This window comes from Miniopterus natalensis, chromosome 12, assembly GCF_054644295.1.
Source record: "Miniopterus natalensis isolate mMinNat1 chromosome 12, mMinNat1.hap1, whole genome shotgun sequence".
NCBI classification, from domain to species: domain Eukaryota; kingdom Metazoa; phylum Chordata; class Mammalia; order Chiroptera; family Miniopteridae; genus Miniopterus; species Miniopterus natalensis.
In genome coordinates this window covers 70,447,665-70,470,708 of record NC_142092.1, presented here as the reverse complement: position 1 = coordinate 70,470,708, position 23,044 = coordinate 70,447,665, and the positions used below count along the sequence as shown (strand labels likewise).

The window sequence follows — 23,044 nt, the reverse complement described above, 5'->3', positions numbered from 1 at the left end:
GGGCTCCGCCCCCCCGTGCTAATAAGTGGTCGCCTTCCCACAAGGCAGCGCGCCGGCCGACGCGGCGGGCTCCGGAGCCCTTTGTGCGGGCGGTGGGCTTCGCCGCCTGGCGGCACCATGAGCTCCTCGGCCGGGGCGTCAGCAGAGTCCCTCAGCTCCGCGCCGCCCGCGGAGGAGGAGGGCATGACATGGTGGTACCGCTGGCTGTGTCGCCTGTCGGGGGTGCTGGGGGCCATCTGTGAGTACCGGGTCCGGGCGGGGGGCGGCCCCTCAGCCCACTGCGCATGCGCGCCTCCGCGGAGAGGGACTTTGGGGCGGGGGTCTCCGGGCACGCGCGGGGCGGGGGCTGGGGCCGGGGAGACGGGCGGTGGGAGCGGCGCCCCGCTGTTGCTATAGTTACCGGCCGCGGCCTGTGCCTCGGTTTCCCCCCTGAGCTGGCAGCTCTGGGGATGTTCCGGGAGGGACCCTGAGGCGGGGAGCGCCGGGCTCGACGCGGCCCCGGGCGTGGGGACCGTGCGGCCCGACTCCGAGGGTGTCCGGAGGCTGCGGCGAAGCCGGCTCTGCCCGGCCCCGACGCCCCGTCACCTGTTGACTCGGGCGTGGGTGGGGCATAGCCGCCCTTTCCCTTGGGCGAAGGTTGCTTGTCAGTGGGGCGGGTGTTTCCTGAGGGCCGGGTGGTGAGCTGAGGGAGGCAGGTTCCTCGCTTGGAGGCTAGAGCGTTCCCTTTGTTGTCAATTCCGCCTCAGCCACCTTTCCTCTCCCCTCCTGCCCCCCAAAGTACCCCCCCCCACACACACACCCGGATCTCAGGCGTGTGGGAGTCAGGCCGACTTAGCACAGGTCCCCAGAAGAACATAGGTAGGAAGGCAGCGTGCTAGGACAGTAAGGTAGAGATCGAATGGCAGGCCTTCCAAAGGCAAATGCCAGTCCGTCTGAATAGTCCCCCTCTCCTGCTGCCCTCAACCCTGAATGATGAGAGCGGGAGAGGGCAGGAGGTCTAGAAAGGGAGCCGGGGTCTGGCACAAGGGACTGGGGTCCAGGCAGGGCAGACCCTGATCGGACCTGCCAGGAGGAGAAAGTTTCGAGGGTCCCGGTCCAGTCCCGCCGGCCCCCCAGCTGGGTGGAGGTAGTGCAGGGTTGGGACTTGGCTGCTCTGGCAGGGCAGGCCCTGAGCCAGAGGCGGCAGTGGGACGGGCCCTCCCCCAAATCACCAGAGGTCCCCGGGTCCCTGTCACTGCATGTTTCTGACTTTGTTGGAGAGACTGGTGGGCTCGGGGTCAGGCCTTAGATACGATCCTCTCAAGTTTGATGAGCTGCTTCCCTGGCAGATCAGAGTTGGGGTGCTGTGGGGCATGACAGTGGTCAGTGGGGGAGAAAGGAAAGATCCTGACTGGCCCATAGGCCCTCATCCTGCTGACTCCCTGGTTAACCCTGGCATCCCATGCAATTCTGTGCTTCTCAAAGGGGGGTACCTGGGCCACCCCCAGGAGTTCATGGCGTTAGGGCTACAAATGGAGCTGCAGGAGAAACGTGTGGCATCGCCCTGAAATGTGTTTCACCTGCAGGTTTGGGGGAGGTGATTGTTATGTGAACACCAAATAACAGTTGACCTTTTTTTTTTAACCCTCACCCGAGGATATTCTTTCCATTGCTTTTCAGAGTAGAAGTGGAGGGGGAGGGGGGGAGGGAGGGAGAAAGAAACATCAGTGTGAGAGAGACACATCAATTGGTTGCCTCCCGCAAGCACCCTGAGGGGGGCTGGGGATCAAGCCTGTAACTGAGGTACGTGCCCTTGACCGGAATGCAATGGGCCCTTCAGTCCGAGGGCCAGTGCTCTAATCACTGAGCAAAACCAACCAGGGCTACAGTTGAATTTTGAACAACACAGGTCTGGACTGCATGGGTCCACTTAGACGTGGATGTTCTTCAGTAAATATACACTAGGCCCTCTGTATCCCTGGGTTTTGCATCTGTGATTCAACCAACCATGGATGGAAGAAACAGTGTTTTCTATCCATGATGGGAATCCACAGATGCAGAGGGCCAGCCACGCTATTTTATATAAGGGACGTGAGCATCTGTGGATTTGGGTATCCACGGGGGTCCTGGAACCAATCTCGATGAGGGATGACTGTAATGTCTTTGGGGAGTTAAAAGTTACAGTCAGATTTTCAATTGTGTGGGGCTTGGCTCACCTAACCCCTGCGTTGTTCAGGGGTCAACTGTAGTCTATTTCAGGGTAGAATGCAAAGGGTGCAGGAGTTTGAGAGATGAAATCAGGGTTGTGCTTCTGGCTGGTCCCCTGGGGGTAGGGCTGCCCTCCTCTACGACCCTACCCATTACCCTGGGTCTTAACCATTCTCTGGAGGCAGTGGCTCGGGAGGAGAGGGTTGCATAGGACACCTCACTCTCTTAGCTCGAGTGTTGCAGACTCTGGGGGGACACCCTCCAGTCCTTGATTGTAAGGGACTCCTGGCTGGGTTGAAACCTGGCTGGGTCCTCCCCCTAGGCTGGCTGTTGGTAGTGCAGTGGGGGCAGGGTTGGCGTTGGAGGCAAAGTGCCAGCTGCAGCAGGAAGTGTGGGTTGGTGCCAGGTGAGACAGGCTCAGCTGACAGAGCAATGTTGTCTTGTGGGCACTCAGCATCCATGGCTCTGGGTACCTGGAGGCCTGAATGTGTTGTGACATGCCCACGACAGGCACTGCCTTTTTAGTAGACAGAAACTACGTTATCTTAGGAGGTCTTGGGAGGCACACAAGGCAGTCCCATTGCAGTTTGGGCTCACTTCATCTGCGCTCCTCCTCCATTACCTGCTGCCTGCATAGGGTTACAGGGAAAACAGCAGGATTCCAGGTGCTGCAGAGCTCAGGTGCACGGGAGCTATGCAACTTTAATGAACTGGTGTCTGATCACTGCCTCAGTGGGCCCTGCACCAGTGACGGCCCAGGCTGGGTCCCTGGCTCTGGCTGGCAGGCTCCCGGAATTTTTGGTGAAGTTGGGCTACATGCTGTGGGTAGAGGAGGGAGGCGAGTGTGGCAGACCCTTCCCATAGGGTGCAGTCGAGAGGGGTGGGCAAAGCTCCACATTTGGGGCATCGGAAAAGCCACTTTCAGGGACAGAAGAGGATGCCCCCCTCCCCAACGTGACCCCTTGCTGTTTCAGGGATGGCTGGGCTGGGCTGTGGAACTGGCCTGTGTGCAGGAGGGAAAACAGGCCTGAAAGGTGAAAAGAACACAGCTAACCAAGGTCACTCAGCTGGTGTGTAGGTCAGAGCTGCACTGTGACCCAGCTCTGCCTGTCCTGGTTTCTGTTCTGAGAGGGAGCCCTTGTCACAACCAAAACCCAAGCCACATTTTCTGAGTCAGAGGACTTATGTGGCAGCCCTGTGAGTGGGGACACCTGCCCTGGAGAGACTTCTCTCTGTCATCCAAACCATCTTGTGAGGGGGGTATTGGTACAGTTGGGGTCCAGAGGGCAGGCTCCTTCATGTCCTGGAATAGAGAGGGTGAGAGGCCCCTGCAGCCTTGCTGAGCTCTGAGAGCCAGCCACACCCTTACTATGTGGCCTGGGCTTCACCTGTCTGAGCCTGTGTCCTCACCTGTGACAGGGAGCAGTTATGTTCACCTCAGGTGGCAGAGGGAAGACTTCTAGGTTCTGTGAGAAGAGCCAGGCATGGGGTGTCGGAAGGTATTCTTGTGATGTCACATGCCGTCTCTCCAGGTGGCCTTCCCAGCAGACCCTGTCCCTTCCTCTCTGCTAATTCCTTCCCGTGTCTCTTGCTTTCAAGCTTGTGCCATTTCCGGCTTTTTCAACTGCATCACCATCAATCCTCTGAACATCGCTGCGGGCGTGTGGATGATGTAAGTAGCCATGTGCCTTTCCTGCTGGCCTATTGACAGGCCACCATGCAGATCTCCACCTCCTCCGTGCCACCGTGTTCAGTTTTCCTGATTTCCATTAGGGCCAGGGCCAGAACGCCCTCCCAGGCCTTTACTGGGTATAGGTCCCAGGCTACAAACATTTGCCTAGTGTCTGCAGAGTCTGACTCTGTGGGCACCACATCCACTGCCATGGGCCTTGCCCCTGGGAGCTCCCAGGCCATCAGGGCCAGCCGACGACTGCTTTGAAAGGATGGTTTCTGATGGGTTGCAGTCAGGTGCAGGATCAGGAGATCCAGCTCAGAGGTGGGCAAGCAGTGCTGGCCACAGATGGAGTAGATCAGAGTTGGTGCAAGATCAGGCATTAGCACGCCCCAGATGAATTTCTTGCCTACCCCCTGCTACGGTAGTTTGATCCTGTTGGAAGGGAAGGGAGGGATGAGAACTGGCCAGTGCAGCTCTGGCAGTGTCTGACACCACCCCAGGCACATGAGAAGTAGCTGTGCACCAAGCATGGTCTGTGTCTTCATGGGGCTTGGTCTGGGAGGAGCACAGAAATGGACAAGATGTGGTCCCACCTTAAGGGAACTCAGGCCAGTGCTAAGATCTGGGGCTTGCTGTGGTGGGGGCGTGGAGACCTGTGCTGTCCAGAGGCATAGGGACAGGACCAACAGGGGAGAGGCACTGGACCCTTGGAAGGGAAAGAATTGGCCAAGCATGGGTGAGGATCAAGTTGGGAGGCCTGGCCCATGTGGGAGGTTGGAGGCCTGGACAGTGTGAGTTGTGTAGACAGTTCCTGCTCTGGGGGACACAGGCTGGCTTTGGGGGTGCCCTGAGCCTGTATTTCTGTCATAAGAGGGTAACCAGGAAACTTTCCCCTTGGCCTGGAGGTGGGTAGAGGGTCCAGGGTCTGTGACTGTGATGTAGTCACAGAGAACACGAAGACTGAAGCATCACCCTCAGTCCCCGTGGCTTAGCTGTCCCCAGCCTGGGCACGGGGCTGCACCAAGGGCTTGCTGAGTTCCCTCCTCAAGTGTGGACTTCCCTTGGGTGGGGCTGCGTCAGCTCTCTGCCCCTGCTTGTGGGCAGACTGACCTGCTCCCACTTTCCCGGTCCATGTGCCACTGGGGATGCTGGTGAGAACAGCAGCAAGTGCTACCCGATGAGGAGCTGGCTGCGGGCTTCTAGCAGTGCCGTGGCCTGGGGGGTCTTTTTCCTCCTTCAGAGATGGGAAGGGTCAAGGGAAGATCCAGATTCTCCCCTCAGGAGCATTCAGTTCAGTTAGGGGGACACGTGGGGGACAGTGGGGAGTGGGGAGACGCTGGCAGAGGCCAGTCGGTCAGCTGCGCTCCCCTCCCGCTTGCTCTCCAGCATGAACGCCTTTATCCTGCTGCTTTGCGAGGCGCCCTTCTGCTGCCCCTTCATTGAATTTGCCAACACGGTGGCTGCGAAGGCGGACCGGCTGAGCTCCTGGCAGAAGGCTGGCTTCTACTGCGGGTGAGCGGGTGAGGGGCCATGGGCAGGGCCCTGACTTAGTTCCTATGCTGCCTGCATGGTGACCTGAAGGGTGGTGGCGGCACTGGCCAGGGGTAGGGGGACAGATGCCCCCAGTCACTCGGTGGAGGTTTCGCCTGGGATACCTTTGGGCTCATCATGGTAGCTGCTATAGGATGGGACCCACTGCCCAGCTATACAAGGTTCAGACATGAGCCACACATACCTTACAGCATCACGTGTAGTAAAGTGAGAATCGCCTGGCCCATCAGTCAGGATTGTTGAACGCATTCTGGTACATTTGTGTGCCAAGTGTCCACGTAGCCCTTCCAGAATGTGGTCGAGCTAGACGTCCCAACGTGAGGGGAGAAACACTGCAGATGGAATGCACCTCCCAGATACGCTTCTCTGCTGCGTCCTATCTCACAGCCAATTCAGTATGTTGCGCTCCACGGCTGAGTCTTGAGAGGAGCTAACTGCACAGTGTGTTTCATCCATAGAAGATTCCAGAGTAGTGCCTGGTGCCTGGGAGGCTCTCTGCAGCTTCAGGCAGCAGCAGCTGCAAAAGTTATTACCTAGATTATCTTTAGAGGTAAACACCTCTAAAGGTGTTTCAAAGGTTCTTGTTTCAAAGGTTTCTTCCCCTCCTGGAGGCCCAGCCATTTGGACGGAGCTTGGCTGTGTGTCCCTTTCCAGAACCATCTGTCCTGAACCTAAACTACAGGATCACAAAACACTGTGCATCTTTGTGTCCTTGGCCCTGATCTTTATTTTTTTAACGTATTTTTAAAATGTCAGCAGTCATATATTCATTAAAAATAATTTGGGAAATAGAGAATTGTTGCCTGAAGCCCCTCTCCCTGTTAACATTTTGATGTGTGTCTTCAGGCATTTAGTTAAACCTGTTTCTTACACAGGTATAACCATAATAGTAAATTTATATCCTGCTTTTTAAAAATTAAATGTCATGATATAATCATTTTCAGTATTGCCACAGGGACTTCCTAAGATCACTTTTACTGCTAGGAGTATTTCTCCAACTGGACATGCTCTTCTGCATTTGTAAACTGTGGTCTAAGGCAAGTGTGGTGAACTTCTCTAGACCTTCCTTTGTTTATAGTGATCTCCAAGGACAGATGTCCAGGTGTGGAGTTACTAGGTCAGAGGGCACGATCCTTTAGAAGGTCTCAGCGAGTGACTGGACTGCTTTGCAACGAGGAGCTTATCTGCTTTCTCCCGTCCACTCACCAGCGCTCTGCACCATTTCCACATTCTGTCTCTTATCTGAGAAGGCAAATATTTTTCCATGTTTTTATTGGTTGCATTTTCTTTTTTGAAAATGGCCCAGTTTGCTTTTTACCTATTCGCATCTTAGTGTTTCACTTAGTAAGTTCTATTGGTCTCTATACTAAAGACTTCTTAATCCTTTGTTAGATTTCCTGCAAATATTTTTCTAGTTTGTTGTTTGCCTTTAATGTTATTTTGACGGACTGTCCCCCTGTTTTTTTGTTTTTGTTTTTGTTTTTTCTGTTATTCTTTTATCACTTAGAAATTTTATACCTACAGTTGGTCTTTGAAGAACCCAGGGGTTAGGGGATACTGACCCCATGCAGTCAAAAACCCACATATAACTTGTGACTCCTAGAAACGGAACTAATAGTCTACTGCTGACCCGAAGGAAGCCTGATTGGTAACATAAAGAGTTGATTAATACATATTTTGTCTGTTATAGGCATTAAATACTGTATTCTTACAATAAAGTAAGCTAGAGAAAAAAACATTAAAATCATAAAGAAGAAAATAAAATGTAGGTACATTTACAGTGCTGTACACATTTATTGCGTATGTATGGACCTGCACAGTTCAAACCTGTGTGTGTTCAAGGATCAGCTGTATGGTAACTGACCTCAGGATCACACGCCCAGCCGGATTGGAAATCCTGGCAGAATTCAGTTGGTCCGGCCCCATTCTCCCCACCAGATGGCTGCAGGCCACTGTCTTGTCTCCTCTGTACAGGGCGTGTGTGGGCAGGGGGACGCACGGGCAGCCTCGTCCAAGAAGTGGCAGGACAGAATGCTGGTCCTCATGTCCCCTTACATTTTCCTGGCTTAATTAACCTCAGTGCCACTGGTCTGGAAATCTTGCCATCAAGGGTTAGCCCCATGGATACTTAAGCCTGAGTGGACACCTACCGCCAGGTGGCGTCAAGCTGTAGTTGGGACTGGACAGAGGACTGAGCCAGTTAGCTGCTGGTGCCAGGAACCTTGCAACGAGACTCCGTGCCTTACGCATTTTAATCTTTGGAACCTTTCTGGTTGACATAGGGCTGGTTTTACTGCGCTAATACGAGCCAGCATTTAATTAGTGCCTATGCTGTTCCAGGCATTGTGTTAACTATGTAACATGCCTTACCCGCCCTCGGTCAATCTCGAGACCTCTGAGGTTTGATCCCCATACCACAATACAGAGACTGAGCCTTAGAGAAGTTAAGCGACTTGTCCACAGTCACAAAGCTAGTAAGGGACTGAACTGACACTAGATTTTCTGATCTTCCTGTTTTTGTAAACAGGGGATTGGGCCATCTCAGTGCTGTTTTAACCCTTTGTGGATCACAGACCTTTTAAAAAATCTGACAATAGCTTTGAGTCCCCTTCCCAGAAAATACACAGAAGTGGGCAGACAAGTTCTTGGATATTGGAGGGCTTAGGAAGGCTGGCTGTGAATCTCCGTCCCAGCTGGTTTCCCGGGATCCTTCCTGTACCTGATGGTCTGAGAAGGTGGTGGGGGTGAACCAGGGAGGACTGGAAGTGGTGTGGTGGCTGCAGGGTGGGCATGCCCCTTGACCTCTGCTTCTCCCCCAGGATGGCTATCGTCCCCATCATCACCAGCCTGACCCTGACCACGCTGCTGGGCAATGCCATCGCCTTTGCTACCGGAGTGCTGTACGGACTCTCTGCCCTGGGCAAAAAGTGCGTTTCTACTGCGGGAGGGGTCTTTATTTCCAGCCTTCTGAGTCTCCGTGAGGAAGGTCTGGGAGTGGCCCTTGGTATCCATTTGTGGAAACAGGCACAGAGGTTGTCAGTGATTCATCATTATCATCAGGGTGATCAGCTCCAGGGAGTGAAAGGAGAATTCATGAGGCCTCCTGTTGGCTCAGTCTTGCCTTGTCAGCCTGTGACAGGGATGGCAACAGGGCTTGTGAGAGCCTCTCCCCATGCAGGGCCCCCACCTGGCACTGCCCTCTCACAGGGCCCGGCACCCAGGCAGCCTGTGCCACTGTGAGAGGTGACAAGACACATCTTTGCCATCCCACCACCAGGCTCTCTGGGGAAACCTGAAGGCCCAGTAGGCCCTGCCTGCAGGTCATGGCAGGGTCACTGGCCAGGAATCAGGTAGTGGCTCGGAGGGCTGTGTGCCTGGGGTCTGTCCGCACTGTGACGCTGACTTGCTCTCTTCCCCAGGGGTGATGCCATCGCCTATGCCAGGATCCAGCAGCAGAAGCAGCAAATGGATGAGGAGAAGCTCACAGATACCCTGGAAGGGGATCTGTGATGCGGGTTGGGTAACCGCCCCCCTCTCGCCCCTCGGGTTCTGTATAAGCAAGTTCAAGGATGGGGCCTGAAGCATTGACCCCGAGGGACAACCTGGAAGAGGAGCTTTTGCCTGGCTCCCATCAGCTTCTCTGCACCTGCCCCCACCACTGGAGTCCTCCTGTCTGCCCCCCTCCTCAGACTGGCATCTCCTGGCCCTGAGCTGGTGCAGAGGTGCTGGGGAGAGGGCACTGGGGAACTGAAAGCCTAGGAGGAGCTTCTCCTGGTGACGTTGCTCCTGTCTCCAGGTGGGAGGCCTGGGCATTAGCCAGAGTGAGCCTCCTCAGCAATCCAGGTAGGAGAGCCTCCGGTAGGCTGAGCCACCTAGGCCCGTCTCTGTCTGCCTACCATCAGGGTAGAGCAGTGTCTGGAGGGCTGTCTGTTGTCGTCCATGACCCCTGGCCACTCTGTCCCCCGTGGGAGCCCACAGTGCAGCCACAATGCTCCTGGAGCACCTGGAACAGCAGCTTTGGCCGCAGCCGGACACTTGGGTGGAAGTGCCTCCACGAGTTCCCCGGAGCCTTGGACATACTGGTTCAGGACACTTCCCAAGGGCCTGGCCTGGGCTCCCAGGCTCTTCCCATCTCTCCCTCCCCTGGTGCTAAGGAAGTGGGTAGTCCTGCCCTGTCAACAGCTGCTGAGCCCTGTTAAGAGAGGCTGAGCTATGGTATTCCTGCAGACCTGCTCCCAGCCTTTTGAGAGCTGGGCACACTGCTGTCCCCACTGCCCTGGGTGCTAGCCCATCAGGGAGCAAGACCTAGGTGGGGGACAGGGAGCGTGGAGAGCTGGTGCCCAGGGAGCGGCCCTCACCTGTACCCTCATCTCCCCCAGTTTCCTTCCACACTCGTCCCTTTCTTCTGCCCCATGGCCTCAGCCCACTGGCCTGATTGCCTGGCTGGCCCTCAGGGGTTAGGCATGTCGGACAGGGCCTGGCTGAGCCCGGCAGCACTGGACAGAAATGGGCTGGCATGGAAAGTGCTCCACTGGGGCCCAGCTCCTGCTCTCCCTCCTCGAAGGCCCCCAGGCTGGGCTTGTTCAGAGCTCAGGGGCCCCTCTTGCTATGTTGAAACCAGCCCCAGGGCTGTGCCTGGGTCTTGGCTTCCTAAAGGGACTTTTCATCCCCTTTTGAGGCTGAGTGTGGCAGGCATTGTCTGCCCTAGGGACACATCAGTGGGTCCCAGTCAGCAGCATCCCCCCAGCAGCCCTCCAGGGATCCTGACCAGGCTGAGCCCCAGGGCCCTGCAGTGTGGCCGGTGTGTTGGGACACGTGCCTTCAGGGGTCCTCTGAGGTCACCCTCAGGCCAGTGCTGGGTTCAAAGGGCTGTGGGCTCCAGGCCTATGGTATGTGTGTGCGCATTTGTTGGGTGTGTTTTCTCCCATGTGTGCCGTGAATAAGACCTGTCTACCTCCCAGGAGGAGCAGGGGTCCTCCTGCCCCTCTTGGCTCTTCTTATCTAGGAAGGGGATTCGGGTGTCACTTCAGCCCCCTCCTGCCCATTACAGGGACCTCGCTGATGGGTTTCCACCCTATAGGAGAGGTTGGCTGTGCATGGCAAGGAAGATTGCACCTGTACCCTGTGAGGAAATTGGGTGGGTAAAGGGCGGACTGTAGAGTCGGACACACAGGTGGCAGGGCCCTCCAGCCCCTCCCTCATGGGCCAGAGCAGGCAGGTCACTTGCCCAAGGTTCCCAGCGAGTCTAACGAGCAGTCCTGTAGTGGGTGACCCTGTCTCCCAGTGGGAGTCTTGCCTTGCAAGGAACATCTGTCCAGGTGGCTGAGAGCCGGGCCACAGGGCCCACTCCTGCCTCCATGTGTCTGACTCTGACTTCTGGTCCTCATTTACTCTGTGTTTACCTTAATTTGTGAGCAATAAAGCCTGGTGGTTTGTTTGCTCAATTGTGCGCTCTGCCTTAAGTGGTAGGGACGCCCCGACCCCACACCAGCTGAGCAGGGAATGGCTACCATTTTATCGGGGACCTGCTGTGCCGCCAGCCTCTTGCCTGAGGTCCCACAGCTAGGAAGAGTGGGCAGGGCTGACTCCATTGCCAGGCTGCCCTCACAGGCTGCCTTGAGCCTCTGCCTCACTGGGGATAGGTCAGGGTGGCAATAAGGGTGTCCACCTGGGACAGCAGGCCCTGGCAACCATGGTTAAAAATGTGGGTCTAGCCTGGCCATTAGGGGGGCTCACCTACCAGAACTCCTTCCTCTGGAGGGTCACAGCCCAGTTTATTTTTATAAATAGGGGGTACACCGTTTGTATCCAGGAGCAATGGAGCCTCCTGTTCCCAGATGTCGAGCTGGTGCAGGAGTTAGTGTTTGTGCTGGGTCCAGAGCCCAGCCTGTGGGAGTCTGGGACATTGCCCGTGGTGTCTGCAGCCCTCAGGTGCAGATTTCTGCCTTCCCATAGCCAATGTGCTGGATGGCGGTCAAGTGACTGGAGCCACTCCTCTGCCTCCAGCCATCTGTCCTCATCACAGTCCTCTGTGAGAGGCATCCAACATGTATGAGGAAGCACTTGGGCCTGAGGTTGCCCAGTGTGGCCTTGTCCCCTGTGGTTCATGGCTACCTCCTCTTTGGGTCTGTCCTGGCTGATATGTGAGCAGCACCACAGGCTGCCTGAACTGAGGCCAAGGCTGGATGGTGCTGCTGGCTGTCTGGTGCTGGAAAGTGCGCTCTGGGGGCCTGTCGTGCTTCTGGCCTGGTGGCAGGTTGCTCCTGCTTGCTGGACTCCTGGTGCAGGTTAGTGTCCAACACAAAGGCCTGGCTGCCAGTGGTTTGGCCCCTTCCAGAGGGACCCTGACCTAGTGCAGGAAGGACCTCCTCCCGGTCCGGAAGAAGGACTCGATCTGCTCCAGCGAGCGGCCCTTTGTCTCCGGCACACAGCAGCCAGTGAACACCAGGTTCAGCAAGCAGATGGCAGCAAAGAAGAAGAAAGGCACCTGGAGGCCGAAGGCATTCTGGGGGTGGAGAGGAGGTGCCTGGTCACACGGGGACCAAGGGTCCTTCCTTCCCCACACGAGATTCCTGGGCCCTGCTAGCATTAGCCAGCCTTGGGGGGCCTCCACCTACTCTGTCCTCTACTCAAGACCTCCCAGGGCTCCCCACACCCTCTAGGAAGAAATGTAAAGGCCTTAGCGTGGCACTTGCCCTGGAGGTCTGCACCCAGCCTTCCTCTGGTACGGGCCCTAGGACTCACTCGGAGCCTGCCCTGGCCTGGGCCAAATGGCCTCAGCCTCGGCTCAGGCACCCCTGTCCCCCACCCAAGTGCCTATCTTTTCCGTTTGAGCTGTTCCAAGCTCCTGCCTACAGGGAGCCTGCTACCATAGCCTAGGAGCTTGCGCCTGCTCTCCTGGGACACCCTCCACATCTTCCCGCCCCATGCCCATCTGTGCCTCTGCTGGGGCTGTGAACACCCTGCCTTCCAGCCATCTCACCCATTCCAGGGCCCCAGTCCTGCCTGGCCCTGGGTAGGTACCCCCAGCGCTGCCCCATCAGATTCTCCCTCCTGGGAGCTGGGGCTCAGATGCCATTGGCTTCAGGGCCAGCTGGGCTTGGAACCCATTGGGGAGGGCATTAAGCCAGGCAGGAGCTGTGTGTGTGTGCGGCATATATGATACCACACGTGGGCTGGCCAGGAGGGCACGCTGTAGAGACCCAAAGTGCTCAGGCAGAGGCCCAGCTGCCCTGGAGGGCGATAGTGCAAGATGGTGCAAGCGAGTGGGGTAGCTTCCCCCTGGGAAGTCAGCTGACTTCCCAGCAGCTCCCCAGCTCCTCCGTCAGTTAATTGTAGTGAAGGGACTTCGCTGTATGGGCTTCAGTGGAGGGGATGGGTGCTGATCTCCTAGAGAACACAGTAGAGAAACCCTCAGCACAGCCCCTGGCAGAGGCCGGAGGGCCCAGGTCCCCAGCACTCACCACCACCAGCAGGAAGGACTTGGTGAGGGCGAAGGCCGTGAGCCAGCTGACCAGCACGCAGAGCCCCGAGGCCACGCCACGCGCCCGCAGGGGCAGGATCTCAGACATGAGGAGCCAGGTGATGGGCCCCCAGCCCATGGCGTAGCCTGACCAGAGAAGGCAGAAGGGGCAGCTCAGGCCCCACCGGGGGCTGGCAGAGGCCTCTTCTGTCTCCCCTGAGCTGCTGAGAGACCCCTCCCCAACCATCCCAGACAACCCAGGACAGCAGTGCCCTACCCATAACACAGCCATGTCCCCTACACCCCACCCACATGACAGCCCCTCCTTCCCTGGCCAGCAGCCCCCCAAACTCCCCACCCCCGTGGAATCACTGCCACACCTACCCATGATGAAGAGCATGGTGGCCAGCAAGGGCACCAAGGTGAGGTAGTTGGTGGGTGTGGCCAGGGGCTGCTCTGTGCCCCCCAATGGCACACTCTCGAGGCCCATGGTGCTATTGGGGGTCAGAGGCTTGGAAGTGAAGTGGACATACAGCCCCAGTGTCAGGTTGGCAGCAAACATGATGGAAGCTGTGAACAGACAGGTGGCCCTCAGGGGGGCCAGGACCCTTTGAGCCGGCTGCTCCTTGGAAGCTCCCTCCATAGAGCCAATCCATGTGGCCCAGTTCTCATTCAGGCCACCGTCATGGCCCGTCTGTGACTGGTCACTTCCACTGAGTGGCAGGCTCCCATGCCAACTGTGTTTGGGCTTCCTGCACACGCACCATGATGGATCAGTGGGCTGTTTGCTCACAGAAGCACCAGCAGGCCTTTCTGGAGCAGCTGGTGCATGCCAGGCCCTATGCCAGGTGCTGGGGAGGCAGGGGCCACCAGGGCAGGTCTGACCCAAGCCTCCTGGAGCCCCCAGGCACAGGGCACCCACCTCAAGGGGCACAACACATGGCAGCTGCTGGAGAGATGGTGAAACTCACCTGAGACGAAGAGCAGAACCTTGCGGCCAGCCAGGTCCATGGTGAGAGCTGCGATCAGCACGGACAAGAGTCTCATGGCCCCCACAATGGCTGCGTCATCCTCAGGGGGCTGCAGAGAGGCAGCCACTGGGGCTGAGGGACCCCGGCCTGCTGCTGCCATCCCACCCATCCCCGCAAAGCACTGCAGGGCCCTCAAGCCCCAAGCCTTGGCCCAGCTCCTTGGAGCACTGAGACACCGAGCACCTACTGTGTGCCAGGCGCTTTCTCTGGTCACCCGCCCTGGCCTGCAGGGCCTCTCAGGCAGGGGCGCAACTGCCATGCCCACCTCTGAGCTGAAGATCCAGTCGTGACAATGACAATACTGGTGGAGCTTGCTATGACTAATCAAATCTCATCTCTCTCTGAGCCCAGGACAGGCAATGAAACCACATATCTCTTATCTCCATTCTGCAGAGGAGGAAGCTGAGGTCTGGGGGCAGGTGACTGCCTCAGCAAGAGGCAGATGCTCTGAGCCTGGGGCCCACGGCCCCCAAGCGGTCTGCATTTCTATAAAACTGGTTTTCTTTGTAATCCAGTACACTTTAAAGCATGTAAGCTTCACTCGCAAACGTTACTCTGAGAACGGGGGTGCATGGCATAGAAAGTTTTGAGCCCCTGGCAGTCTCCACTTGCACGTGCACCTTGACACAGGGTGCCGAGCAGGTGCTAGGTAAGGGACAGAGAGTGCCGAGGCTGAGAGGCGGGGTGTGGGGGCTGGGCTCTCACCAGCAGGACAGCGGTGCTATTGAAGATGGGCTGCAGGTAGACAAGGATGGGCGTGATGCCGGTCAGCTGCTGCAGGAAGCGCATGAGCACGGAAATGGCGATGGGGCGGTACATGTGGGGGTCCCGAGCCTCGGCCCACGACATGCGGCTGCTCTGGAGACACAAGGCCAATGCTGAGGTGGCTGGGCCAGCCCCTCCAGCAGGGGCCACCCTGCCCTGGACTGCACAGAGCTGGGCAGACTCCCTTCTACCCTCCTCCAGGAGACTACCTGGAGGACCCCTGCTGGAACCCCAGGCCCCAGGATTAGCTGTGGGCCAAGGCAGATTCCTGCGTGTCAGTATCTCTGGGTCCCTAGGCATCTCCTGCCTGGACCGCATGCTCTGGGTCAGGTGCTCTGACGCCTGGAGGTGGGAATACTGGTATCTCAGTTTTCCGGGAAAAGCAAGTGAGACTCAAAAGGCCTGGTGACTGGCCAAGGCCACACACAGTTGTGGGTGTCAGAGGTGGGTGTGTGGGGCTAGATGCCTCCCCTGACCCCCGCACCTGTCTCTGGACGTTGTCCTTGATTTGTTGGAACTCCCAGCGGATGTCGGCATTGGCCCCACGCAGCCAGGCCAGCGCCTGCAGGGCCTCCGCGTCCCGGCCCCGTGACAGTAGGAAGCGTGGCGAGTTGGGCATGAAGCTGAGCAGCAGGATCATGATGACCACAGGCCCCTCCCCGGCCACAGCCAGCCAGCGCCACGGCAGCAGGAGGCCTGGGGGTGAGGAAGGAGGACCTGGGGTTCAGGCTGGACGCAGAGCCCCCTCCCACTGGGCCACTGAGCAACCTCATCTGCCCTCTAGGGCTAGTCCCAGGGCCGCCTCCTTTGGGAATTCCACACTGATTAGCCCAGGCCTCTGTGCTCTAGATCAGAAGGGGCCACAGCAGGGTGATGGAGGGGTAGCCTGAACGAGCAAGACCCCGGGCCTCTGCCACGAACCCCCCAACCTCAACCAGCTGTGCCGACCCCTTTTCTATGTGGACTTCCCACCTAAGGCTGCTTGATGGAAGCATTCTGTTGTCAAAAGACAGTTTCAGACTCCTGGCCTGAAGAAGCCCTCACTGCCCAGGTAGGGTGGGGCCTGGTGATCAGAGAGGGACAGGAAATTGCCTGGAGGCACACTGCATGGTGGTGGCAAAGAAGCCAGGTGTCTTGCCTCCCAGCCTGGAGATCATCTGGGGGCACATCCCTTCCCTTTCTACCGCGTCTGCTTAGGACACCCTGTGACTCCCCAGCCTGCACACAGGAGGTGCTCGGTGCTTGTCTTACCAAGGGCATAGAGAGACAGCGATCCGAACACTGCCATGAGCTGGGGGGTGGCCCCCAGAGCCCCACGAACACCTGGGAGAGCAATCTCAGACACGTACACCTGCAAGACACATCAGCCCCCACCCCGGCCTTTGGTGAGAACACAGGGGCCTGGTCAAGATGGCAGAGGTGGCCCCGGTGATCCTTAGGAAGAGGGAAGTGGGGTTTCTGGTGGGTTTTTTGTCCTGATCATGACTCACCTCATGACCTCTCTTGGGCCTCAGTTTTCCTAACTGTTAAGTGGGCAGAAGCACTCAGCTCAGCAATGGGTAGTGTGAGGTTGGGAAGTGGGAAGTCCAAGAGTACCCAGACTCCACTCTGCTTCCCGCAGCAGTCCTCACCCCCTGCTGGGTTTGCCTTAGCCCCTTGTCAGTGTGTGGGGAGTGGTGGGTAAGACTTAGGTTCCAGTGATGGGGCAGGGCAGGGACTTCCTTTTCCTCCCTGTTGCTCAATGTGGATTTTCTCCAACTGAGTAACATGTCTGACTGTCAGGATACGGGGTAGAAAATTTGTGGAGTCAGTGGGGGGCAGCTGGGGACATGGGGACAGGTGTCTCTGAAATTAGCAGCGCTGGTGGAAGTGAGCTGAGGTTCCCTGGCAAACATATCCCCATTGACCGGTGGACTTGGAGGCCAGGAGCCTTATCTGACGGTGCTTAGCACATGACTGAGACAGTGAGGGGACCTGGGGTAGACAGTCCTGGCCTTACCGGGATGCAGGCAGCTGTGAGCCCCCCAGCGAAGCCTGTCAGTGTCCTCCCCAGCAGCAGCATCCAGAGGCCGCGGGCACCTGCCATGAGCGCATAGCCGGCTGCCGAGGGTACGGCCGAGAACATGATGCTCAGCTTCCGGCCCAGGAGGTCGTTGAGAACCATGGCACTGAGGCCCCCAGCTGCAGCACCCAAGGTGAACACGGACTGTAGAGAAGGGGGCAGGGCAGACATGTCTGGGCACCCAGCATCCCCTCTCCCCATCGGAGCCTAGAGGCAGCTGCTTTTCCAGGCTAGCTCTGGGAGCCTGGGCTGCAGGACTCAGGCCCCGAGTGGTAGTGAGCCTCTCATCTAGAGAGGTGTACAAGCAGCATGAAGACAACCATTTGTTAGGGATGCCACAACAGGGAGTCCTGCTCTGGGGAGGAGGTGGGGCCACGTGCCACAGCGGTTCTGTCCAGCCTGACATTTAATTGTCTAATATTGTAACATAGCAGATGGGAGGATTCTATGATTCGAAGCTCCTGGAATTTTAAGATTTGGGGGTTCTTGGATTTCCTGTGCAGTATAGTGAGTAGGATCCAGTCAGTGAACTGCGCATGTTGCTTAGTCTATCCGAGCCTTAGTTTCTTCAGTTGTACTATAGGAAGAGTGGTGGCAGCCACCCTCAGACAGTTGGCCCTGGAGTCAACCAGCTCTCACGTAAAGCACCAAGCATGCACCTGGCACATAGTAAGTGCTCAGTACCCAGTGGGTATACTATCTTAGCTAGTATGTTGTAACTGCAAATTTGAGGCTACTAAGATTGTAGTTCTAGAATCTTCGGACTCTCCAGGCCTGTGCTCTTCCTCTCCATATGCCCCCAATGTGTCCTGGACCTCCTCGCTCCTGCCAGGGCCTCTTTCCACGGGCACCTGATGTCCCAGACCCCCCACATCCAGGGAGGTGTCTACTCTGCTGTGACAGCCCAGCTCCACGTGTGGGGGGTCTGGGGAAACCTCAGCCTCTCTCAGCCCCACTGGGTGGAGACATTAAGGGATGCCTCCCCACTTGCTCCTTCCCACGCCCTCTCCAGCGGCTTTCACTTCCTCTTTTTTCTTCAGAGACACCACTGGGCCTCACTCCCCTCCTCCACCCCCAGCCTGGAGAGTGTGGGGAAGGGCGGACTTGGGCCCTGGAGGGGCTCTAAGGCTGAGCGTTAGGGGGGTTCCTAGCTGGGGACAGATCTCAGTGGGACCCTGTGCCCCTGCCCTGTTCCTACGAGCTCAAAGTATGGCCCTTACCCCGAACCAGGATGCCTGCGTTTTGGTCAGACTCAGGTTTGGATCCAAGGAGCGCTCTAGGGCCGGGATCACAGGGGACGTGTAGACCAGGGCATAGCCGAAGCTGAAATTGCCCAGCACAGCAGCGAAGGTAGCCAGGAACACCCTCTTGTTCTGTAGGGCTCTGGTGGTGGTAGGGCTGGGGCAGAGAGATCGGGGCTTTGAGTCCTTCCTCCCTAGTCTGCTGCCTTTCCTGAGTACAAGGGCTGTCCACTCAGAGGGCAGTGCTGGGGAGGGCTGGGTGGAGGGCCAGCGAGATCGGCACCTCCCCAGGGTCTGAGTGCCAGTCCCCTTGGGAAAACCCCAGGGCATGATACAGTCCCCACAGCCCATGGTTGTGGCTGAGACACGCTTGGTTTCTGCTCTCAGCTTTGCCACGCCAGGCCTGCTGTGTGACCTTAGGCAAGCCCTTAGCCCTCTCTGGGCCTCAGGCTCCATCTGTGCCAGTTGCGGCCTGGGCCCGGTACTGGAGGGCGGGGAGGGGGGACACACAACCAGCTCCTTCAATAGGACTAGTCTCTCTGAGGCAGGAGGGGACCAGATGGTCCCTTGGTGGCCACTCCCGGAGAAGAGGCCCAAGACAGAAACCAGCCCCCACCCGCAGCCCCCGTGCCCAGCAGCTCTCACCCGACCCGCGTACTCTCCCCCGGCGACGGGGACCGGGACGGGGGCGGCTCCTCCGGGAAGGTGTCGTAGTCCCGGCCCTCGGCTCCCAGCAAGGGCTCCTGCATGGCCAGCCTCTGCCGTCGCCTGCGCAGCCCGCCGGGCAGCGTCGGGATGCAGCGCCGCGAGCATCCGGCGGAGCCCGCAGCTCCGCCCCCTGGCCGCGATTGGCTGCGGGGCGGCCCTGCAGAGTCGGCGCTGGCCAATGGGCGGCCGCGAGGGCGCGGATGCTCGGATGCGGAGCGCCGCCGGGTTTTCCCGGTGCGTGCTCGGGCGCGGGGTGCGGGGCGCGGGGTGAGGGGTGCAGGGTGCGGGGTGCAGAGCTGGACCAGGGCCGCCGGGCTTTCCCGGCGCGTGCTCGGGTGCGGGGTGCGGGGTGCAGCCCTGGACCAGGGCCGCCGGGCTTTCCCGGGGCGCGGCCTCGGGTGCCAGGGGCCGGGCGCAGCGCTAGGGCGGGGCGGCTGGGCTTTCCCGGGGCGCGGTCCGAGCCTCGTGCGCCCCTGGAGGCCCGGGGGCGGCCCGGAGGGGAGCGGCTAGACATTCGTGTGGGTCCTGGGGGCAGAGCCCCTGCCGACGCCTCCGTGTCCATGTCGGGGTCTGAGCCGGCTACCAGCACGGGGGCGCAGAGCGCGCCCCACCTTGGGGCTCAGCCTCTCCAGGCAGCAGGAAACCGAAGCCCCAGAGGCAAAGCGTCTCGCCGAGGTCACACAGCGAGCTCGAGTGCGCTGCCACAGGAAGGCCGTGAGCGCCGCCTCGCGCTCGACTCCCTCCCCCCGCAGGGCGCCCCAGTCGCCGCCGCGTGGCTCCCTTTCCTCCCGTGACCGCGTGAAATCAGGCTGAGCACCCGGGACCGCGAGGGTCTGTGGGGTGAAGGCCGAGGGAGGAGCGGGCGCCGGCTCCAGTGCGCCATGCCTGTATTTCCCACGTTTCTGGTCTTTTCTGCTTGCAGGAATAACTTGGGCTTGTTGGAAGCTCCAGGTAGTAACATGAAATTTAAAATGAAAATTCCCTGGAAAACCATTCTCAAAAAAACACAGTTACTAGTTCCAGCTCTTTGGACTTTTCAGAGAAAGGGCTGGATCCCACCCTATCTTCCTGCGCCAGTGGGCCACAACATGTATTTTAAAATTGACCCATTATTGTTGAACATTTGAGTTATTTCCAGATTTTCACCATTAAAACAGTGCTCTTAAAAAGTTAGAATTCCCTTTTATTATCAAAGAAATACAACTACAGTAACAGTCGAGAAAACAGAGACATCTATCTCCTGACAGCCTCACCCTGCTGGTGTTTTAGGTTCTTTGGCCCAGGGGTCTGCCTGCATTTTCACCCTTCTTGTGTGTATACAGTCGTGTGACCACTTTGTGCATCGTATTTTAAGCATTTTCTTGCCGTCGGGGACGTAGGCTTTGGATCCAGGCACACCCAGGAAATGGTGACTCATTGATAATGTTGCACAGCCCTCAACCGTATTTTTAAAATTAAGACGTAAAACATCCTAAAATGTGCAGCTCAGTGAATAACCTTCGATGTGACCACTGCCCAGGTCAAAAACCAGGAGCGTCTGATCACCTCCCCAGTCCTACCCGCCCCCCTGAGTCCCACCACCCTGGTTGCGGTCTTCACAGGTTGGATTCTCCTGCTCTGGAGCCTCCTACGGAGTCGTGCTCTTATTTCCAGCTCTTTCCCCCCATTTTTTTGTTCTCTTGTTAAGATGTAATTTACATATGGTAACATGATGACTGCATTTTAAGTGTATGTAGGCTGGTGAGGGTCCACAGCTGTTTAACACAGACTCCTGCCCCCATGGGGATATCGGACAGTCCGTCCCCCCAGAAGGCTCCTTTGTGAACCCCCCCCCCCCAGGAAGCTGCAGCTCCTCTTTCCGACTGTAGGTTGGGTCCATCTGATCAGTCCTAGAGTTTCGGGGAAAGGGAACCGCACTGAAGTGCCCTTTTGTCTGGCTCCTTCCTCTCTGCACCGCAGCGCGCGTCACCCGTGTCATTTTTCAGGGGTGGTTCCCTTTTTCTTGCTCGGAGGCCTGCGCCACAGTGCCCACCATCTTTCGATGGGCAGTCGGGGTTATTTCCAGTTTTTGGGTGAAGGAATAAAGCTGGTCTGACTCTCCGTGTACACGGCCCCGTGTTCATGGCTCCCGAAGGTTCTGAAGTACATGGACCTGGATTTGCTCATGATCTTCTGTCATGGCATTAAGGCTGTTTTCAAACATTTTTGCTCTTAAAATTAGCCACGCGAAGAACATCTTTGCCCTTAAAGGAGAAATGCCTCCAGCAAGGACCCCGTCTGTGGTTCTCAGGCCCCTCTCGGCCCTCCCATTGGCGGGCTTGTGCCTTCTCTCCTGACCATCCTTACCTGGGTCTGCTCTGAAGGGCCACTGGGGCCTGGCCTCTGGGGGGACAGGGCGTGTACATCGCTCTTCCCCTCCCCCACCTGTACCTGGCACGGCAGGGCAGGGGGGTGGTGGTGCTGGAAGGCCCTTGATAACTTGAATTCAGAGCCCTCCTCACTTCGTTAGCCTCCCATGCTGGTCTGGGAGTGGGAACACCTGGCTCCCTGGGCCTGGGAGGGCGGGCTCCCCTCTCTGCCCTGGACATACCCGCAACCGGGCTGGGCCCCTCACTTCCCCGCCCCCAGCTGCAGCCCCTCCCTTCTTCAGAGGGAGGGCCCTTAGCTCATCCATTCAGGCTGCCCATCGCTGGGGACAGTGACAGCTCTGGGACAGGTCCCTCCCAGGGCGGGCAGCCCCGTGGCTAGAAGGTAAGCATCCTGCAGAATTGTAGGGGCTGGGAGCGGGTCGGGCAGGGACCACCCTGACTCCCGGGTTATCTCCATCCCGGCCTCTCTGGCTGAGCCAGAGCTTTGGAGCCTAAAGGGTGGCCTGGCCTGAACTCTGCCCCTGTTCAGAGGAGCCTGAGGATTGGCTGCCGTGACCCTGGGGCACCTGGGCGGGCTAGTCCAGGGAGCCGCCTTGTTCTCTGAGCCTCACTTTCTCATCTGTAAGATTCGGGTAACTTGGTGCCCACCCCTCCGGCTGCCCTGTGGGCGGAGGGCAGTGGGCAACCTTGACATAGCTCCTTCTGCAGTGTGACAGCCGTCTCTCCAGACTAGTCCGAGTGCCCTGGAAACTGGCGGAGCTGCATTCCAGACCCTCCGGCGCTGGGGAAGAGGTGAGGCTGGGCCCGAATGCCAGTGGTCCAGGCCTGTCTTCCCTCTGCGGCCTTCTTCACTCTTTAGAGGGGGACACTGAGGCTCAGGGAGTCACTGCCCACGTGGCCCCTTGCTCCTGTTATGTCTGGAGGGCTTCCCATCCAGGGAGAGAGATGGGGGGACCCCTCGCAGAGGAAGTCCTGTGCCTCACCGCCTCCTTCCCACAGATGGGCCGCCCAGGGCCCCTGGGGGAGACGGTCTCTGAAGCCCAGCTGTTCGGTGCCCTCGCTGCCGCCCGCCACGCTCCAGGTGATGCCATTCCTGGCCCTCAGGACTCCGACCTGGTGCCGTCTGTGAGCCTGGCCGCAGCCCTGGCTCTGCTCTTCTTCCTGCTCTTGTCCTGGCTGGTGTGGGACAGGCCCCTCCAAGAATCTGGCTAATGTGGATTTCTGGAAAGGGGTGGTGGTGGTGTCACTGGGTTGGGCCTGGCTCAGAGTGGCACAGTGGGAGCAGAGCTAGGGACACCGAAGGTAGGGGGTGGGGATGGAAGGTAGGGAGGGGCTGGCCTCCCAGCCACACCCTGGGTCACACCCAGTGGGCAGCCCCTCACAGCAGCCCCATCGGGACCTCAGGAGACCCCCAAGACCCCCACTGGAGGCAGGGACCCAGATGAGCCCAGCCTCTGCTGCGGGAGTGGGGCGGCAGGTGGAGGCTGCGAGTTGCGCCAGCCGCAGGTGCTCGGGCACGTGGGCAGCAATCCGCGTGGCCTGGATGTTGCAAGTGAGGCCAGGTGAGGCCGGGTGTTTGTGAAACGAGTTCGGGTGCTGGGAAATGCGAGTAAGAGGGCTGAATGCGACTTGAGGGGTGAGAGCCTCGTGGAGCTCAACCCTTAAGCAGCACACTTCAACCCACTATAGAAAATCCTGAAAATTTGCTCAGACTCTAAAGATATAAAATTTTTAAAAAGCCTAAAATTAACATGGGCATTTGTGCCTCCAAGGTGGGGAACTCCCAGACCCCAGCCCTCATGAAAACTCCTGAGAGAAGCCTTTACTTGCAAGCGCTGTACAGAAATGGGAAGATTTACCTAGAATATGTCAACTTAAAACGGCCAAAATGCAGTTCTCTTTGGGTGCCTGAATTAAGATTTTACATGGAAAAAAAAAAAAATTCCGGCTCTAAAATTAAACTGAATGAATGAATGGAAAGCATATCTTGATT

The 23,044-nt window shown here is 58.0% G+C and overlaps 2 protein-coding genes across 2 annotated transcripts; one reads left to right on the top strand and one right to left on the bottom strand.

Moving 5' to 3' along the window:
• Positions 1 to 102: 102 nt before the first annotated feature.
• CACFD1 (calcium channel flower domain containing 1) lies at positions 103 to 10,154 on the top strand. The gene is made up of 5 exons (XM_016196566.2): positions 103 to 238; positions 3,787 to 3,859; positions 5,249 to 5,374; positions 8,233 to 8,340; positions 8,833 to 10,154. The coding sequence occupies exons 1-5, from the start codon at positions 118 to 120 to the stop codon at positions 8,921 to 8,923; spliced, it is 519 nt and encodes a 172-aa protein (XP_016052052.1). The 5' UTR covers positions 103 to 117; the 3' UTR covers positions 8,924 to 10,154.
• A 1,512-nt stretch (positions 10,155 to 11,666) lies between these two features.
• SLC2A6 (solute carrier family 2 member 6) lies at positions 11,667 to 18,723 on the bottom strand. Its single transcript, XM_087822974.1, has 10 exons — positions 18,620 to 18,723; positions 17,954 to 18,116; positions 16,671 to 16,877; positions 15,923 to 16,022; positions 15,156 to 15,367; positions 14,612 to 14,764; positions 13,847 to 13,955; positions 13,260 to 13,445; positions 12,877 to 13,022; positions 11,667 to 11,918 (listed from the first exon to the last, which is right to left on the bottom strand). Exons 1-10 carry the CDS (start codon positions 18,721 to 18,723, stop codon positions 11,763 to 11,765), a joined length of 1,536 nt encoding a protein of 511 aa, XP_087679100.1. The 3' UTR covers positions 11,667 to 11,762.
• Positions 18,724 to 23,044: the final 4,321 nt, after the last annotated feature.

Bases quoted from the DNA above. Each gene is read 5' to 3' on its own strand.
- CACFD1 (XM_016196566.2), top strand. From the start codon at position 118: ATGAGCTCCTCGGCCGGGGCGTCAGCAGAGTCCCTCAGCTCCGCGCCG. The intron at 239-3,786 runs GTGAGTACCGGG...CTTGCTTTCAAG, and splicing joins GGGGGTGCTGGGGGCCATCT to CTTGTGCCATTTCCGGCTTT. The intron at 8,341-8,832 runs GTGCGTTTCTAC...TCTCTTCCCCAG, and splicing joins CTCTCTGCCCTGGGCAAAAA to GGGTGATGCCATCGCCTATG.
- SLC2A6 (XM_087822974.1), bottom strand. From the start codon at position 18,723: ATGCAGGAGCCCTTGCTGGGAGCCGAGGGCCGGGACTACGACACCTTC. The intron at 16,878-17,953 runs GTAAGGGCCATA...CCTTCTCTACAG, and splicing joins CGCAGGCATCCTGGTTCGGG to TCCGTGTTCACCTTGGGTGC. The intron at 13,023-13,259 runs GTAGGTGTGGCA...TTCTCTGGTCAG, and splicing joins CACCATGCTCTTCATCATGG to GCTACGCCATGGGCTGGGGG.